The 20,419-nt window shown below is 39.2% G+C and overlaps 1 protein-coding gene and 1 long non-coding RNA gene across 2 annotated transcripts in view; one reads left to right on the plus strand and one right to left on the minus strand.

Annotated features, from left to right (window-relative positions):
- Nucleotides 1–17,888, plus strand: part of SPAST (spastin) — a 39,515-nt gene extending 21,627 nt beyond the window's left edge. The window contains 10 exon segments of the mRNA XM_055816463.1: nucleotides 94–168; nucleotides 1,382–1,453; nucleotides 1,973–2,048; nucleotides 2,583–2,674; nucleotides 4,465–4,544; nucleotides 5,326–5,368; nucleotides 6,005–6,084; nucleotides 8,685–8,755; nucleotides 10,641–10,681; nucleotides 12,296–17,888. Of these exon segments, the coding sequence (XP_055672438.1) occupies nucleotides 94–168; nucleotides 1,382–1,453; nucleotides 1,973–2,048; nucleotides 2,583–2,674; nucleotides 4,465–4,544; nucleotides 5,326–5,368; nucleotides 6,005–6,084; nucleotides 8,685–8,755; nucleotides 10,641–10,681; nucleotides 12,296–12,418 (753 nt within the window). The 3' untranslated portion in view covers nucleotides 12,419–17,888.
- On the minus strand, nucleotides 15,110–20,311 carry LOC114012510 (uncharacterized). Its single transcript, XR_008749243.1, has 3 exons — nucleotides 19,794–20,311; nucleotides 15,738–15,847; nucleotides 15,110–15,186 (listed from the first exon to the last, which is right to left on the minus strand). It is a non-coding gene; the product is annotated as an uncharacterized LOC114012510 (long non-coding RNA).
- Nucleotides 20,312–20,419: the final 108 nt, after the last annotated feature.

The following is a 20,419-nucleotide window of genomic DNA, read 5'->3' on the forward strand; positions in this document are numbered from 1 at the left end:
AGGCGTTCCTTGGTCTTAAACTGTTTCCCTACAAAGGTAAATCAACATTTTCTTTAAGTCTTTGAAGGTAACTTATGATGATGTACTTTTCAGTTATTTACAGGACTTAGAGCTCCTGCACGTGGTTTATTGCTGTTTGGCCCACCAGGAAATGGGAAGACAATGTTGGTGAGAAAATTACTGCATGCATGAGTTGGTGGGCTTAAAATGTAACCATGAGGCGTGGCTTTCAGTTCAGGTGTTGCAGTAATAAACTGTATGTTCTTCCTGGATTTGTGTTACGGTGTCAGTTAAATACAGAAATGCAAAATTGTTCTTAACTGTGGATTTTAAGGGGGAGGGAATTGTTAAACTGTTCTCTATTTAATTCTTTTTGATATTTTGAAACTTAAGCCAGCAAGTCCCGTTGTGAGAGAGGGTAAAAGTAACATTTTGTGTACAGCAGTGATTAATCATAAATGGTCTGCTCTCTACTAAAACATACTAGAAGTGTGTTTTTGGGAATGGGGAGGGAGCACAGTAGCAAGAAGGAGGGTTGTCTCACTTCCACACTGCTGCGCAAAGAGCGTAATTGCTGTGGAACTGTCTGGCTACTGCTTGCACATTTCAGCCTGATGTGCTATATCTGGGGAACTAGGGTGAGATGGCTGTGCATCAGCCAGGAGCATTGCAGCTGAGCCGGGCATATCATCCTGCATCACATGGCATGGCTGCAGCTGCACACTCCCTTTGCTGATAGTGAAGCGGCATCAGCTCTGAAATGCAGGAGTGTGAACGCTGAGCAGCTCACTTGGGGTCATCTGTTGTGGTTTACGTAATGGAACATAACTGCAAATCACTCAAATTAAGCTGTATAACCAGGGTATCATAACTTCTTGAATATGGAGAAACTCTTCAAGAAGTGTGTACTCTGTATTCTGGCTGAACTGGTACCTTGCTTTCCTCTGAAAACAGTTTCTGCATAGATAGGGTAAGGATCAAGAAACCCCCATAATTCTAACTTTTTTGTGATGTGACCCAACAGCTGCCCTAAATTACCCTAAATTACTTAAAACTGTTTCAGATTTCTAATCAGGATACGTTGAAAGGAGCTGCAGACTTGTGTTCTTCCATAAGCAAGTTGTAGTTAGCTGTGGAGGTGATACGATGAGAGAAGTCTAAGGGAGTCTGGAAACTTCTGTAGTTTGATTGCTTTCTGTTATTTGTAAGTGGCCTGTACAGAAGTTTTCTGTAGCAATCTACAAGGTGTTCTTTTTGAAGGAATGAAGTCTTTTTGAAAGACTTGTCAATCAGGACACAAGTGCTAGCTACAGAAGCAGTGTGTGTGATGTTTTAAAAAGTACTTTTTTTTTTTCTTTCCCCTTTTCTCCCCCTCTCCTAGGCCAAAGCAGTTGCTGCAGAATCCAATGCTACCTTCTTTAATATAAGTGCAGCGAGCTTAACTTCAAAATACGTAAGTAGCAGCTGTAAATTATATTGGTCTGCAAACACATGTGCTGTAATTGGGGCTTAAGGCCAGAGAGACTTGATGAGTCCTTGATAACTGTTAGCCTATAGCGAGTGTAAAATTTTAAAGAAGTGACTTGTGAAGTAAAAAACTTTGGTTTGTGCTTGTGATAACTCAGTGCCAAAGGCTTTTGCAGTTAAGGATGACCCTGGCTGTCACATAAATGAGTGATCGTGGGTTTTTTCTTCTTTAAAAGTAAATTAAGTATGTCCCAGCTCCCTTTCACTCTGGTAATTTCCATGCTGAAATATCTTGATAACTCAGTTGTGATCATAAGTGAAGTTGTATGTTTCTTGTAAGACATAAATAACATGGTGTCATATGTAATACTAAACTAGTGATTATCTGTGTATGAATAGACTGAGTGTGGTTGGCTATCAGCAAGATTTCAGCAGGCCCTTATCTTAGCTCCCTTGTAATAATGCTTTCTAAATCCCCTCCAAAAACAGTTTATTGTTGTTTTAGGTGGGTGAAGGGGAGAAACTGGTGCGTGCACTATTTGCAGTAGCCAGAGAACTTCAGCCTTCTATAATTTTTATTGGTAAGACTTTAAATGCTGTTTACTTCTGTGTATTTTCTTGAATATTTTGACTTAATAAATTGGATTCATTAGGCAAACTTCTTTGCATAATTTCTGCAGTGCAGAGCGTCTCGGGTGTGACCTGCTAGCTCATTGGTAGTGCTATACAGGTCATGTTAGATTACTGTTAGGGTATTTAATTGGTGTTAGTAGTGCGAAGAAATGCCCTCAAAACCGCAGGTGCTATATTACCTTTATAGAGTAAGTCCATTTAGGTATTAAACTTCAAACATAAAAATGGGTTTTGCTTGCATTGAGTTGCAGTTTATTACGAACAGGATTTTTTTTTCCTCTCATCTGTACTTGCTGTTACATATTCAAAGGACAGCATGTTACACAGGCTTTTAAACTTGTGTAAACTTAGATCTGTCTGTCCCCTAAGGAGTGAAGATCTGATCTCTCTTACTGGAGCCTTATATTAGCAAAAGAACTTAGGCAAACGTGAAGACTTTGATGTCGTATACTTAATTAAGATCTATTTCTTTATTTTTTCAGATGAAGTTGATAGCCTTTTGTGTGAAAGACGAGAAGGTGAACACGATGCTAGTAGACGTCTAAAAACAGAATTTTTAATAGAATTTGATGGTGTAAGTATTTAGTCTTGGGTATTGTTTGATTTAGCTGAATTGGCTAATGTAGTGGGTGCCAGTACAAGCTACAGATGAAGCACAAAGAGGATTTGGCTGCAGGGGTTTGGCTCTGTCCACCTCCCCTGCCCGCCCGCCCCCCCCCCCCCCCCCCCCCCCCCCCCAACTTGGTTGGCAAACAGCTTTTTTCTGTTGCTGTTAATTTTTCACCTTCTTACTATAGTATTCTGGAAAATTCAGTCTGGGGTGAAAGGTAGTAATCTGGAGATGAGCTCAAGTAACAGGTTGAAAGACTGTGGACAGAGAAGAAGGGGTAACAAATGGCAATGAAAAAGGAGCTGTGAGAACAAATGTTCTTACAGGGCAAGAGGGACACTGGAGGGCTATGCAGAGCTGAGTCCTTGTTTGGAATTGCATGGTTTGGTGAAGCGCATCTCTTCATTCTGGCAAAGTAAAAGAAGATTAAATGGCTTTTAAGTAGTGTCTTTGGTTTTTAAGGGATACGTGTCACAAAAGCATGCACTGTCAAGGTAAGGTGAGACTTGACAGGTGAGGATTTCAGACTAGTTCACATCAGAGGTATACACAGCTCTGATACATCAGAAGGATTAATTTCTGTGTTAGTATGCTTTTTATTGAACTATACATATTTTTTTCTTGGTGCCATGACTTAGACATGACAGGATACAGCAAGAATATATTTAATAGCATGTATGTAATACCCAGGAAAAGGAACTGGGTTTCCTAGTTGGGAGGGGAACAAATGAATATCTGAAGTCACGCAGCACCTTTTTTTGTATTGAACAATCTTAGTTGTATTCCACTGGCACAGTGGTGAATGTGTGCTACATTGATGAAGCAATAGTAATGAGGTACTGGAGTAGAAGATAACTATATATATAGACAGTGGGATCGGGGAAAAACTTTTCCAAAGTAGGATGAATCTGGACAAATAATGCAACATGACGATGATACACAGAAATTATTACATATGCATGCAGTTTTTCTTAAAATGAAAAGGGGAAAATTAAACCTAATTATTAAGCTAGCAAACTTGGGATTAAGGTGTAACTATATCATGATATTTTGTGGAACTTTTTGGACTCGGTAAGGCAGCGATAAAGTCTGTGAAGGATTGGACATTAGGTGAATAATAACATATCTGTGATAGCCAAATGTTTTCTCTGAAGTCTGGAAGCTCGAAGTCTCCATATTTTTGAGTATAAAATCAAGTCTTGCAGTTGAGTGAATTGGGGGAAAATTACTGTGTTTAGTTTTGAATAGCTTCTCATTTTTATTACCACCTTCCTGCAAGACCCACATTAGATGAATCTGATCTGATTTAGTGGTTCTGGCTGCACCTTAGTCTAAAGTTTTGATTGTTTCTTTCTCTGTAGGCTTCAAAACAACGTTTGGTGTTAAAACACACAACAGCAGAAAGTCTCTAGCTTTTTAAACATCATTATCTCTCAATCACTAAACTTTGGAGAGCTTTTTGTTTTCTCCAGCATTTTAACGTGCAAATCCCTAGCAACATCTGTGCTCTTGCAAGGCTCTTTTCAAGCAACATAACTTAGGCATAGTGTCCTGTGTCTTTGTCCCTCTTTTTGTTTTCCTTTTTCCTAGTTTGACATTACGTATATCTAAAGAATGTTTTAAAGCTAACTGCATGGGGAGAAAAAAAGAAGCATATACAGTAAGATCCCATTAGTGTGCCAAATACATGGCAAGTCTCTAACCGGTTTTGTTGTATTACTACTTGATGTAAACTCAAATCCTTCGTTATATAGGTGCAGTCTTCTGGAGAGGACAGAATACTTGTGATGGGAGCAACAAACAGGCCACAGGAGCTTGATGATGCTGTTCTCAGGTATCAACATGTCTCTGTGTTGAAAACAATAGTATGATGTTGGTTATGAAGAGCAGGTTTTGTTACTTAATGTCTCTGTTATAAAGTTTTGGAATAAGTAGCAAAAGCAGTTTGGTGAGGTTATATAATGTCTTGAAGGTGCCTGTCTCTTCTCTTTTGGGTTACATTTACACAAGCATGATGGCCTTGAAATTGCCTAAAACAGCAGTTGAGACCAAGTCAGCATTTTATACCCTCTTGCATCTTACTATATTGCTTTGTAATTATTTGGACCTTAATGGCAGGATGAAGGAGGAAATTTGGCCAGTGAAATCCAGTATTTCTTCTCTGTGAATATTGGACTGATGTCCCATGCAATTACAGATCTTGCAGTAGATTTGCCTTAGGACTTTTTGTGCTGCAAGTTCTCATACTTTCTCTTCTTTTCATTCATGATTGAGGAAAATGGGTGTCAGCGCTGCCTGAGCAAATAAAACGCATCTTTAATGATTTCAAAGACTCTGTGTACAGTGAAGAGATGCTTCATTTCGTTGCTGGTGGTCAGTGGTATTTTTACATTTAGAGTGTTTTCTCTCTGGGAGGAGTCTTGTAACTTAGAGTAAGGTGACACCAGTGGCTTGTGTATATTGTTTGTTTGTTGGTTTTGTTTGGCTGATTGTTTTTAAATCCATAGTTCTACTCGCTAGAATTTGAAATTTTGACACTTATCAAACCAAATGTTAGCTCTGTATGTGCTAAAAAGTTCTAAGTGTGTGTATATATGGTGTTTGGTGTTTTCCAGACGATTCACCAAACGGGTATATGTGTCTTTACCAAATGAGGAGGTGAGTACTGTTATCCATACGTTTTCTTCATTTTAAGATCAGTTTTATTTAAAAAAAGAATATAAACTCTATTTCTTAGGGTGTTCTCCACTTGCCCTAGTGGATGATTACAATTCTGTGAGTTAACTTACGGCCCAGCTTGGCAATTGATACACTGTGCTTTAATTCTGGCAAATATCTCAAGGTTTTTTATTTTTTTCGTATGTGCTAGTAGCAAATCTGGTAGTAGCTATTCTGTATTTCTTGGCTACTGAGGTGTTGCTCACATACTGACAGGCATGGACAAGTCTGAAGTAGGGCTTGGAGGAGCACATTTGGTTGGATGGAGAAGAGTGTTTATTGCAAAAGATAAAAGTAGCTTTCTTTAATGTCTTTCAGCTCAACAGCAGATTAGGGCTTTTGATGAGGATTCTAATGTATTTTTGAAGGGGTTTGACCCTTGATCTCGTTGTTGCCAAATCCCTATCTCTTTCCCTGGAGAGACGATGGTGTACAGTCAAATTAGAAAAGCACTGTAGGCAAGTTTAAACTAGTGAAGCGCGAAAGATAACCTGACAGACACGTAGTTTTGTGGTTGCAATTTTAAGTGTACTGTGAAAAAGAGTTTTATAGCTGATAAATGTATCTTCTTTTCAGACAAGATTGATTTTGCTAAAAAATCTTCTAAGCAAGCAAGGAAGTCCATTGACCCAAAAAGAGTTGGCGCAACTAGCTAGGTAAGTTCTGTAACCATACTAAATAAACATACTCATCTACTGCATTCATTCAAAATGTAACTAGTGTAAATCATCAGACAGTGACAGTACTTGCTGGGAATGAATTGCATGCAATTTGGGAAGCTGGTGTCCCTTTGGGCTCTATGAAAATGTTTTTATATATCATATATATCTATATATATAAAATCTCACCACCTGGCTGGGTTTATGTTGTTGAAACACACTCATCGGTGCTGCCCTTCCTGAGGAGGGAGGAGGATGCTTCTCTCCACCGCTCCCCCAAGCAGTCCAGCACTTCTGCCTGATGCCAAAAGGCAGTACCAGTTCTATACTTGGCATGCGTTATCAAATCAAAAGCAGCTTTTCTTTGCTGGTCCATTGCTAGGTTTGTTGAGGATATTACCAACATAGCAGAGCAAGTACTGGATAATTTTAGGTTCTTTTCAGTTTCGTATTTGACTGGAAAAATGTGGGTTAACTGCTCTTCCTATTGTGAAATTTTGTTGGTTTATGTTTTTCGTTATTAAGGTTGACACAGTACAACTGTTTGTCATCCTCATATTAAATGTAATGAGTGTAAAGGAAATTAGACTAAAAAGCAGGTAGAGCACCTAGGGCAGGAAGGAATGAAAATAGGGTGTGAGCTATCAAAAATACACAAGTAGACTTACTTCAGTCTCCGTTTCTATTTGTGGTAGTACATAGGAGGTGAGTACAGTATTGGATGTAGCATTTGCAGTCTCTTAGTAACACTACAGAAATTTGATGTATAATCCAGCAGAATAAATTCTCTCTGTACTTGCAGGATGCTAGCTTGGGCCTATTTAGGCTACAGTAATAGCTAACTGGAGGAAAAAAAACAGTGTCTTGGATTCTAACTGGAAATTTATGAACCAAATTATAAGTGCAACTTAAGTACACTTTTTTTTTTTAAGGGTTTAGAGGAAATATAAAAGTTGAGGGTCCTGCCTGCTTAATCTGCCATATTTGTTTCAAAAGAGATAGGTATTTAACCTCCTTCATGATCATGCATTCTTTTGCTCCTCTGCAACTTTTTCTATAAACTATAACAAAATTAATGATGTCCAGAAGACTAGGCTATGAAGCTCTGCTGCTGTAGCTAGCTGCTGTGCTCTATGATCTGGCTGGGGTTTTTGGTTTTTAAATTTTTCTTTAGGCAACCTTTACTACTTCTTTTCACTCTTGTTGGCAGTGTATATTGCTGGCTTCCTGGTTCAGTGGAGACCTTTAATTTGCAAAGTATTTAATTGGTGAACTTGGAAATTAAGTCTACTTCTTGAAAAGCTCCCATAAAGTTTAGGTCCTTGGTTTGACCTCTTGTTTTGTTTTGTTATGGTTCTGATGATTTGAATGATCTGGGTGTCTGCCAGTCTTACAATAAAAAACAAAGCAACCTCAGACAGTTCACTTACAGCATACCTGCATGTTTACACTATATTATTTCCCAAATCAGTGGGAAGGGTGTGCAAGACACACTTACAGAACCAGTTTCCTTCTGAGTAAGGACCTGACCACTATATTTCCCTTCCAAGATGAATTAGAATTCTTACTTCAAACTGTGTGACGTGTTCTGGCTTCTGCAGATAACTGCTGAGGTTGTGGCTCAGGCCATTGCAGCCATCTCAAGTCCCTCAGCTGGTTCTTGGTCATTAGCAATTCCAGGTTTAGGCTTTAATGTTGGAATCGGTTGGCGAGTCGCTGTGCTATGCTAGAGATAATTTTCCTTGTGTAAATTATCTGAGGCTGTTTCAGTATGCTGCTACAATGCAGACTGTAAATTCAGTGAGTAGAGAAGTTTGCCAAATACTTTGAGAGTGTAGTCTATCTGTTACCAAACCTTCCGTGCAGGGGAAAAAAGTGTCCCACCAGAAACGCTGCTGTCTGTACTGTAACTCCCTAAGCAAAGTGGTGCTGCTATTCAGATTTGTATTTACTCTTCTGAATTAGTAGAATTTTGTACTCCCTGGAGTCCCCGGGTCAACTGCTACCATGGATTTCCATTAAGGGCATGCTGCAAAGCTATTGCTTATTTTTACAACCAAACACCACTGTTAGATTTTTAGTAATGCCTGCTTTTGCCCTTTGGCTCTGACGTCAGTTACAACTGCATGGTTTTATTCAGAAAACTGGTCATGGGATCGCATTGTAATACCTGTGTGGTGTATCGGATTCCCATTGCATTGATTGGGTTGAAAGAGCAGGACAGCTGAGTTTTTGGTTTTATATTAATTTATGACAAATGATGACAAACTAGTTGGTAGGGCGTTCTTGTAACAGAAATAGTAAATGTGGTTGAGATGAGTTTTCATCTACAAATCCAAGTTGGTTGCTGTCTTTTTCATTTTCCTAGAATGCTGGTTTGGATTTTAATATCTGTGCTTTAAATTTGATCTCGGAAAGATTTAAATATAGATCGCTTATGCTGAATGCGCTTCAGATATATTAAATTTGCAAAGCAACATAAAAATAATACTACTTCCGATTAATTATCATTTTAATTGTATGCAATTAAATTGATGGGGTTTGAAGCATGTTTGGTTTTTTCTTCCTCCTTTCCCCGGCTTTTTCCTTTGACAAAGAATGACAGATGGATACTCTGGGAGTGATTTAACCGCATTAGCAAAGGATGCAGCGCTGGGCCCTATCCGAGGTAAGCTGCATAGCTTTTTATTTAAGTGTTGAAAAGAACTCAGTGCCTTTGATATTAGAGATGCTGTATTTTCCTACATCTTTATAATTCTTAAACCTCTGAAATTAAGCTTTTTAGATTGGATTTTTGGTCTGTTCCTCATAACAGCATCTATACGTATAAGACTGACCTTACAGAAAACCCTTCAGTACCCATCACCATGTGGAACGGACAATTTTTGTGTCTTAAGAGGAAAGCAGGGTGAAGTGGTTTTTGCAGATTTGTGTTTTGGTTTTTTTAACTAGTGCATCTATCTTAGTCTAGTGTCTGTTCTGTTGCATCTAAATTATTACTCGAATGGCAGTCTCTGACTCTTACTTGTCTTTATAAAGTGGACAGATCTCCTTCAAGTCTGAAGGAAAGAAGTAGCGAAACAGAAGCAATTTTTGTTTTGTTTTTTTTTTTAGATATGGTTTGAATGGCATAGCTTTCTTTAAACTCTCTTTAATGTTGAATTGTGATCCAGATGACAATTATGATTCAAGTAGAGTTTTACCTTTATTTATTTGTTTTTCCTCTGATGTTTCCAACTCGGAAAACCCAGTTTTAATGCAAACTGAATACTTTTTTCAAGCACCCTGCCCCTTTGTTCTGTTTCACTAGCTAGTTATGGGTCCAGTAACCACATATGAAGGGGCTTTGTTTTGTAGAAGTCAGTAGTGGGGTTTTGTGAAAAAAAAGATAGTGATGAATTGATGCTAGTTTTCTGGTTGCAGATATTTTGTCCTACCCAACAGAAAGGTACTAAAGGCAGCCAGAGCAAAAGTGTTCTGTAGTATCAGCCTATTATGTGTAAATGAAAGTTGTTGCAACTCTCTCAAATGATTTATGGGGAGGAGAGGTCTGTACGTGTTTTGTGGGGGTGTGTGTTATTTTTTTCAATTGATTCAAAAACACTATAGCATGCAGTTTTGCCAGTGCTCTGTCTCTTTGAAAGCAGCTGCTAAAAGTAATGTTACTTTACCAACTCACTTTCAGCTGTTGAGATTGTGGGGTACATCTTCCAAAACCCTGCATAATAATTGGGAAGCAGAACTGCATTAAATAGCTCTCACAAGAAACATCATGTCTCCTAAGATTTTGAATATATTTATTTAGGGTGGTTGAACTTATAGTGTATGCATTTAGGTATGCAGGCTTTACTTTGCTGACAAATCACTTCGCATGCAAGTCCATTTTGAGAAGAGACTATGAAATGTTTTTACGTATTTCTTCCACCTGCTCCTTGCATCCATATAAAACAACTTATTTTTTTCAAATGTTTTTTAATGTCAGCCTTTCCAGTCCTGCCTAGATTCTTTCTTGCACCCTCAGAGCAAAACATTTGCTCTAATATGTTGATACCATAACAGTATGGCAGGAAAAAAAAAATGGCCAAGTACATGGGAATGATTACATCCCACCAGTACTGTGCAGGGCAAGCAGCACTCCTGTATGGCCTGCCTGATTTTATTTCTGTGTTCTTGGCTGATGGTACCTTTCAGTTTCATGGAAATTGTGCGTTTGAGGGGTAGGGGTGTTGTAGGTACCAGGAATAATGTGGGGGAAGGCAGCTCTGTTATGCTTGTGTGCTGTTCCCCATGCTTCAGGAAGAAGTAGTTCTGCTACCACTTTGTACTGTATCTGCAGTGTTGAGTGGGAGCGGCCTGCTTGAGGAGCTGGGAAATGTGGAAGAAGGGGGTAAAAACATGATGTACCTTTTGGTACAGGAGATTATGTTGAGGCAGGGAGGTGTAACTTTCAGCTCTGGGTTTTTTCAGGATAAAAGTGCTTTTAACATGCTTTTGTTGACACAAGTGATGAAAGTTTTCTTAAGAAACTCACTGGTCTCCCTTTATTTTTACAGAATTAAAACCAGAACAGGTGAAGAACATGTCTGCCAGTGAGGTATGCTGTTCTAGCAGTTGTATTTTCTTCTTTGAATAGAATGCATGCTCACCAGAAACTTCTAAGATCCCTTTAGTATCACACAAAATACATAGCATAACTTTGGGGGGTGGGGGATATTACACTTTTTGATTACTTCTTCATTGAAGAAAATCCTTTACAAATAATGATAGAGAAGAAAATCTGTCCTCAGGTGTTTGAGGTAGGTTGTGTAGTGTGTTGGTTGTCAGCCTTAAGAGCACCTCTTTCTCTGATAGTAAGGCTCTGCTGTTAGTTTCAGCTGACTGTGCTCTTTTCTTTTGCACTGAACTGCAACATGATCTGTTACCTATCAGATGATGTCAGAGGCCTGGCTTCTATTTTGTTGTAGTGTTACGCCCTCAGAACACTCCCAGAAGTATTATGTCAAATGATTCATTTTATTTCTAACCCCCCTGCTCTATCTTTACATGAAGCAAGGCATCTTAGGGAGAACCTCTGAGGGATTTTAACAGATTTGTGTATATGTATACTTACTTTCTTTCATGTGAACCATCATAAAGCAAAAAAAAAAAAAAGTTCCTCACCACAAATTGCATCTGTAAACCTCAAAAAAAAAAAGAAGAGGTTGGTCTTGCGTATAAAAGTTTCTGTTTAAATGTGTGTGCAAAACACAGTTATGTAGGGGAAAATGAAGGAAAACTTAATTCCCCTGTTGCTTTCTGTGTTTAGCCTGAGATTGTGGCTAAGGCTGTAATAAGCTGAAAGGATTTGTTGCAGGAAGACGATAACATCTGTGATGGTTTGTTGTGAATACAAGTATAGCTCCAATAGCCTATAAACACTCAGTCCTAAAGACATGTGGGGAGTCTTCTCCAGTTGTAATGTTAATACTCATTTAATAATGAGGCTGCTTGTTCCACGCAGTTCGGATATCCCCGTCATGCCTGGGCATTCCTCTGTGTGGGAAATGTCCGTTATAATCATGTCTTCTGCAAACAACTGAAAGGCACGTGTTGAATCGGAGAGGTTGGCTGATGGGGATTACTTGCCCGCCAGCATGCTGTGGTCTGAATACAACAGTCCCCTGTTGGGCAGAAGCGTGCCGTAAACATGTTAAAAAATCCCTGGTCTTACTCTTCACTGGGTTCTGTGCCCTCATGTGCACCAGCTTGCACCACCTAGTGAAACGGGAAGTAACGACACAGTCTCACGGGCTATAAATAACAAGGCAGACATTATGATTACCAAGCGTTAGTTTATTAAAACCAGTAAATACTAATATTCTTAAATTACCAGGCTCTCTTGCATCAGGTCGTAGAATCATAGGACAGGCCAGGTTGGAAGGGACCTTGGAAGATCGTCTGGTTCAACCTTTCATGGGAAAGGGAACCCAGATGAGATTATTTAGCACCTTGCCCAGTCACATCTTGAAAACCTCCAGCGATGGGGTGGCAGCACCTCCCTGGGGAGGTTGTTCCAGCAAATGACTTCTCACGGTAAAAAATGTGTCTTATGTCAAGGTGAAGCACTCGGAGTATGCTTTGTTAAAAGTGGATACTGAAGTACTACTTGAATAAACTGAAGTACGTAAACCACTTGTGATCCTGATGGCTTTCACTTCTTGTTGTTTAGATGAGAAATATCAAACTATCAGATTTCACTGAGTCTTTGAAGAAGATAAAGCGCAGTTTGAGCCCTCAGACCCTGGAAGCATATATTCGCTGGAACAAGGACTTTGGAGATACCACAGTGTGAAACACTACTTGAAGTGAAATGAAGTGCTGCCTGAGGAGTGATTGGTACAGACTACTGGAAAGCAGCCAGAGTTTACAGGACTTTACAGATCTTTAAGTATCTGCATTACAACTTGAGATAAAGAAAAAAATATACAATGTGAAATGTGTTCATCAAAGCCTCCTTGCCATTTAGTGAGGACTTAAACGCTGTAAGTAAGAGCACAACAGGACTTGAGATAAGATTCTTAGCAATCTGATTATGGTTGAACAATAATATGTGTATTTTGTTTCAGCTAGAAGGCTCTGATGGTATTGATCATTGGAAGACCTTTTCCCTATGTTGTGTGTGTGTGTGTGTTCTTTGTTTTTAATTTTGCCATGACATCAATGTCTGGCTTTCTTCCTGGTAACTTACTAACTTATAATTGGAGGTTTGTAAAACTTTAGTTCAGTTTTTGACTTTTTTTATCCTTAATGTGCCAAATAAAACAATTTCCCTATGCAGGGAGGAAGAACAGCATCGGGGAATTATGATTATTAAAATGTAAAAAGCAGCTGGTCTGTTATTATTTGTCTTTCTGTTTAGTTGTAATGTGACTGTATTGTTCACAGAACAGTTTTAAAGAAGACCTTTGATAGCAGAACAGCAAAAAAAACCCAACCCTATAAAACCAATTCAAACTGTCTTTTAAAACAATTTAGATTACTAAATAAAAAAAATAGACTAAGACATTCATTTACTGGCAGTATTTTCTCTTATTGCATTTTGTAACGCTTCCATTGGTAGAATGTTAGCTTATGCTTATGGTGTACAACTTGAAGCCCAGCTGATGTCTGAGAGAGTAAGTGATGCTAATTGTCAGGTTTTGGAAATGATGTGTTTCTACTTTGTATTTTGGTCTCTTGATGATAATTGCAAGTAAAATTTCCATTGTGATAATTTTTTAAATCTCCACATGTAAGCATTAAAATACAAGGCTACATGTTTAATACATGGCACACATTAATGTTTTTATAGCTTTCATATCTTTTGGTTTATATATTAAAGTATGAAACACTCAATTGATCTGCTTTTTTAAAAAAGAAACTGCATCTTTGTACAAAGACTTGTTTTTATTATATAAACGACAAGCTATTAAAAAAAACCCTTTAAAAAAGCCTTTAAATACTGTAATAAAGGAAGACATCTTTGCCTTTACTTCCAAAGGCCTGACAACTTGTTTACAAATTCTACGTGGATTTGCAAGGCAGAACACTAGTTCCTTGTTAGAACAGGTTTGTGGGGGGGGGGGGGGTTTAGTTTTTTGGTTTTTTTTTTTAAAGACAACTCCCCCTAACTTAGTGATATTACAAATATGCATATTGTTTACAGTTGTTTCAACTAAATTGAGTTACAAGCTCTGTTTGCTTTTGGTCTTAACAGAAAATTTTGTTCTTAATTTTGTTCATTTAACTTATTTTTTTATTGATAGGAGCAAGTCAAGTATTTCTGGGACTACTCACCTGAAAGTTGACTATAAATAATATATTATATATATATATCTATATATGGAAAAAAAAGACCCTAGCTGATAGATGCAGTATAGGTATAGTAGTAAATACCCAGAGCAGACTCTGTGCTCACTGTGTAGTATTGAGTACTGAACAGCAACTGTGTCAAACTCCTGAGATGCACAGATGCGGTATGTTTGGGATTCTGTTTTTTACTGAACAAGAGATGCTTTTAATTGATCTTAAGATTAAAAGCAATTAAGTAAGAGAAGACTGTGTTCCACTAGTATGCCTTTTGAAATAGTCTAACCAAACCACTTCTAGCCTTCTAAGGGTATGGCTCTCAAATCTATGTCTGATGTAAATGAAATGTGTGACTTCTGTTCCCCAGAGTGACTTCCCTTGGAAAAGCGAGAAATGCTGAAAGATTTCAGTTTCTTAAATCTCATGTCTTGCTTGCTTTGCCTTAGTTCTGCTTTCAGTAGACCATCTCTGGTGCTGGAGATTTTGGCTGACTTGATCTGTGTTTGTCATAGACCTCATAGTGCTAAGCATGAAGATGTCACTGTTATGTTAGCATCTGCCAGATAGCTCAACAGCTTAAGGTAGGCCCTTGGTAGTCTTACTCATAAAGCTTCTTGTTTCCTTGAGATCGTTTGCAAATGAGAACTTTGAGGGTAACACTTCTGGGTTTGAGTGTTCCTAATATTTGTTATCAAACTCTGGTTTCTTCCACTTAATTTTGAGGAATATACTGGTATGAATTTCAAATACATACCTATTGGCATGTAATAGGTACCTGAAATGTTGAGGTAAAAGTTCCCATCTGCTGAAACACCACCAGTATGCAGCACAAAGGGTCAGAAGTCTGAGCTGCTAATTCAGAGAAAGGGGATTAGGCCTTTCACTTGTTTGTACAACCAGTTCAGGCCAAGAGAATCTGTGTGACTGGTGCCACTGCTTTTTGGTTATTTCTTCTGCCAGATTGTTTTCTGCATAATGGATGAACTACAGCTCTATAAATCGGTGCTGGAACACAGTAATAAGAACTCGGTTTTGTTCTGTAACATCAGTTTGCTCCACAGCTGTTGGATTTTTAGCTCATGACCCAGTGCTGTTTGGTTCATAAATCACCCTAAATGTCTTGGTTATGCTGTGTTCTGAATACTGTCTTTTAAGAATAGTTCTGGCCTTCATAAGGCATTAACGCACATCTGCTTCCTTGTTTTACATGTACTGAGTAAGTCCCAGCTTAGTCACTTTCATCTGTGTTGGATTAACTGTACAAAAGCAGATCTAGGAGGGGAAAAAAGAAAACCAACACAAACCACCAAAACCCAACCAACCAGCCCAAACAAAAAAAAAAACCTCCAAAATTCAACATCACACCACACACACACACACCCCTCCCACACCCCCCGCTGACTTCCTGTATTTCCCAAGGCTGTGGTATTTTATATAGAACTTTGCAGCTATATTTACCATAAAATCAGATTATGTTCTAATACAGTATCTTGAATGAGGCTAGGATAAGCAGGGCGGCAGATTGGATGCTTTTAACCTTTGCAAAGATTGGCATTACATTAGCTCTCTAAACTGTCTTTTTTTCATGTGTGTATGTATGTGCCCACTGCTAATGAAGGAGTGATCTGACCCACTTTTTTGAGAATAATCTCAATGGGAAGCAGGTTGTCAGGCGCTCTGCCAGCATGTTTTACTGACTTTAAGTGTAGCAGTTACTGGAGGGAGGAAAAAACCATGAGCCCAGCCTGCCTGCACCCACCCCCCATTTTTTTAACAACCTTTTTCATATATCATTGCTTCTGTTTATTAAGCAAGAAACATACCTTTTGTCTTTCTGCATGTTGGAAGAACAGTGTCTTCTCAGGCTGCGGGCTGCTGCTTTTGGTGGCATAACAGGAGGAAAAAACTCAAGCACTGTGTGATGCTTTGTCACCTTTGAAATGAGAATTTGTTGTGTATTGTGATTATCCCTTTACTAATGTTGACTTTTCTGTAGAGTACACCAAACCTGTACGGGTTCTCTCCTTGCAGCTAAGACAAAACCAACACATAATATTAAAGATAAGCCTTAAACTAGGATATTTATGCACATCTAAGTCTCTGTCCTGTTAGTCTCTTAGACTTCACAGAGTTCTGTGTATTAGAAATAGGTATTCTGCCCCCGAGACGTCTTACTGACTCTACTTCAGAAAGTCGCTGATACGGTTTTGTCCAATGTGGCCCTGCAACTTACTTTATGTAGGTAATATATGTGATGGTAACACTTTAAAATGGAGAATAGGATCTCTAAACTGAGGTATTTGTTGTCACTGCACTAATTGGAGGCCATTGCTGATCTCACTGTTAGATTCTCTCAAATGTTTTTAAAATGGTAGTGTTTATATATATATATAACTTACTCAGATAATTAACCTTACCTTCTGGTGTAGAATAAATAGTAGTTTTTGTATTCTTACCAAGCGGGTTTTAGCACAGCTTGGCACTGCTGCCAAGTCCATCTTAGGAACCTGTAAGTACTCTGCACTGGGAATACTGAAGTCGGATACGATGACAAATTTAACAGAGACTTCTGTTCTGCAACCAGTATGGAAAGCAGCATTCTCCTTAGGGCTTCCTTAACCACCTATGGTCAAAATTTGTACCCTAGCTTCTTACACTGCTTTCCTACCCAAGACACGGGTAATGAAGACACGCTTCCCTAGCTATTCAGTGCTGTAGTGATGCTTCTGCATGTGGCGGCTTTGGGAGGTGGCAAGCGCTATTGTAGGTGACGGATTTTCCAGTCATTGTCTGTGGCGGTCTCAAGCTTTCGTGATGTTTTTAGTTGTTGGGGATTTTACCAGATATCAAAATTGGAATGAAAAGTAGCAGGCAGGTAGTGAATGCAACTAGTTATCTCAGTCACTGTGCTAATTAGAGGCAGTTGCTGATATTGTTAGGTTCTCTTGAGCTGCTATTCAGTGTTGAAGGATGTTGTTTTACTCGCCTATGTGAATTTTTATTCTCAGAACTATCTACTGGTCATCCTAAGAGGTGAGCGATGGATCAGTTATTTTCTTTTAGAATTTTTTCTTTAAACATTCTTTTAAATATTTTTCCTTTTAAATACTGTTAATTGTAATTCCACAGGATAAGGAAGTTAACTGTCGCTTCCTACAAATACAGTATAATCTTCGGAAGTATGGGGAAACGTGTATTGTGTTCTTCCTGCTTCTCCTGTAAATCATTAACTGTCTTAGAGTAGAAACTGTTTACTTTGTCAATAACTACCTCCTGAATTTGGCAATAATTGGCAAGGTGTACGCTCCTCCAGTGGATCATATATATTGGCTAAACACTGTGGGTTCTTCAGAGTTTGATCTTTTGGTTCCCAGAGTCTTGACATGTCTGGAAACTATGGTGATCAACGTTGTTTTGCTGCAAGACTTTCTTTGCCTTCATAAGACCACACTTCTTAAAGTTCTGTTTCAGAGAAATGGTTTTGAGGGGAAAAAAGTCAATGTTCTCTGTAGTTGGTTAATATAGGCATGTTCTTCTACAATGTTGGGGTGTAGCCTCTCAGTTCTGCAAGTTCGTTGGTTTTTTTTTTACCATTAGAAGCAGGGAAGAAAGTACTTTAATAGTTGTACACCTATCAAAGGGACTGGAAACAGAGAAACTGGTTTTGCCACATGATTCAAATTTTTATTCATGTGAAGGGCTAATCAGTATTTTTGAGATCTGGATTAAAGTGACAAAAAAACAAAGGTGGAGACAAAACACTATACCCCATCCCAATTAAATATATTGGGTGACTCCAGTCTGGGATGGGGTTAATTCTTGTATTTTGTTATTTTCAAGCACATTTGTTTCATTGTTCTCTTAAGAATGTCTTCTGAAATGTTAAACATCATTTTATTAACAAGCAATGTAAAAAGCATGATGAGCAGTCACATAGCTTTAGCTTCACAATAAAATGTTGCATTTGTCCTGTTCTTGTTTTCTTGTCTGTTTATCAGATAAAATGTCCAAAATGAAAAGCCTTTTTGTTAAACCTGAAGCCCATTAAATCACTGCTGGTTTAAAAAAGAAAATAATCAGGTGGTGTATACCAGATGATGGAACAATAAATATGTAAATACCTCACTGAGTTTCTAAAGGACATAACTGAAGTTCTTAAAACTAATGTAAACAGAAGTGCTGCTTCCTAAATAAATGTGCTGAAACTGAAAGTGTGTGCTTATCCTAGTCTTGCTAAATCACAGTGAAAACCAGGAGGTTTCATGTAACTGATTCTGGCAGTCATGGTGAAAATCACTATTGGGAGCCAATTTACTTGATTTCAAAATGGCACTTTTGCTGGGAGGAGAGTGCTGCCGTTACTTCTGATGTAACAATCTAAATTCTTCACTTATCCCCATCTCCTTACTCTTTATAATTCTTTCTGGCCATTGTCTTCATGCTGCATCTGGACTACTAATGACTACTGGGGTTTTCTGTTCTCACAGTTGGATCCTGATGAGATTTTTTAAAAAAAAAAAAAGTTGGATTAAAGTAGTATTATTACATATCTGGCAGCATCAGGGGTCTCTCAAAAAGTGGCCATGATCACTGCCTTCAACAGATCATCCTATCAGTCACTGTTAAAGCAAGCAAACAAAACAAAAATCAGTACAGCAACGGGGGCGGGGGGCTTTTGAAGATTTCACTTTTTTTGCAAATATATATTGCAAGCACAGTGTGTTCTAATATTGTAACTTCTATTATTTTCAAATCTCACTCTAGGAATTTCTAGGCGGCCTCAAACTTGCCTCAGTTGTAAGCCACCCCTGAAGACTGTTTGGTTTTGCTGTATGCAGAAAGTTAGTATCAGCTGTGCTATTAGTTGCAGTATTTAGCTTCTCTGAATTGTAGAAGTGCAGTTTCTTATAACTTGTTTGCTTCTTCTGGGAAGAAATACTCCAAGATGTGAAATAATCAAAAAGCCCGATAATGCATCAGTAATGAAGTAACCAAACAACTCTTTAATTGTGGAGCATATCACACAGATAAAACGTTAGCCCTGTGGTTCACCCAACTTCTGATTTCCCGGTTAAAGTTGAGTGGAGGTAGCAGCTGCAGTTTGAATTCTCCTACCTGTCATGCAAATCTTACAGAGTGCAAATGGATTTTTTAAATTGTTCCCCAAACTACTTCTGTACACTAGAAAAGATTTCTTCATGACAGCCAACAGCTTAGAACGAGGTCTAAGACATTAAATACATGTCTTGTGGAATACAATTACCTGTCCAGTCTGATAGTTGTTCTTAATGAGTGTCCTGTAAGGACCAGATACGCTCAAAATGTGGAAAATAAAGATTACTTATTTTCAGCAATGAAATTACATGCACTGCAAATGCAGAGGAACCAGAGAAAATGCACACCTAAAATTTATCCAGTGGGTGGGAAGCAGATTAATTTTAAAGACCGTGGCTTGTTTCTGGTTTCAGTTGATGCACAGGCCACTTCAGCTCTGCATCTGCTTTTGGTGTGTTTCATGAAACTGATTAGATGCAATTAACATTTTTAGTCACTCTCACCACTGGCACTGGACAAGTGAATAGACCATTAAAAGACCAAAGATGGGGCAGCGTTACAGAAGGCTGTTTTAAGTACCTTTCTAGGCACAATAATCTGTCTTAAGAAAATACCTAGCTTAAATTTTTATTCCTATCCCTCCTCCACTTCTTTCCCAAGCACGGTATTAAGTAAGCTGTCTTGTGACTAGATCTTTCTGTAAATTAAATACCATGCAGTGTTTTGTCACAGTTTTCCTTAACAGAGCTACCCTCGCTTCCTAGATGACCTTGGTTCTGTATTTTGATCCTGGTGGGTGCAGGTTCCATGTGAAGTGATCTTACCGTCCACATTTCTACCGACAGAAGCTGTGGTTTAGCAGTCTGCAAGCCAGGCCACACAAAGGGATTGTCGTCACCTTGCAGTCCTTGTGTACCCGTGTCCCAGAGCCTCAGTAGCAGTAGTCACAGCAGGATCTTAAATCGGGCCTTGTGCTTTTTCTTCCCTCCGAGCCCCGGCTTAGTGCTACGCACCAAAACAGACACTGGGACGGGGCCGGGCTGCCTGTAGGTCACTCCTCTGAACTGCGACGCTTCTGATGTTGTAACGGATTGACAGCAACGGGAGCGATTCTCACAACTTCGGCACACAATACGGCGGCTACATTTCCAACAGAGCTACCGGCCCTCCGGCCTTCTGCTGGGGAAAAAGCCGCTCTGGCAGAGGCGTACTCACCGCCAGCGGCGCGGAGCCCTGCAGGGCCCGGCCTGACTGCCGGTGTACTTCCCTATGGAGGATTCCGCGCCCCGGGAAGCGGCGGACACAAGCCGCCCGCGGGCAGCCGCTGCAACAGGGCCGGACGGCCCTCACGACGCGGTGTCACCTTCGTCTGCCACAAAGAGAGGCCGCCTGGCCTACTGCTGCGGCCGGGGGGGGGAGCGGCCCGGCCCGGCCGCTACTTCCGGTGGAC

The sequence above is a fragment of the Falco peregrinus genome, chromosome 11 (assembly GCF_023634155.1).
Source record: "Falco peregrinus isolate bFalPer1 chromosome 11, bFalPer1.pri, whole genome shotgun sequence".
Classification (NCBI taxonomy): Eukaryota; Metazoa; Chordata; class Aves; order Falconiformes; family Falconidae; genus Falco; species Falco peregrinus.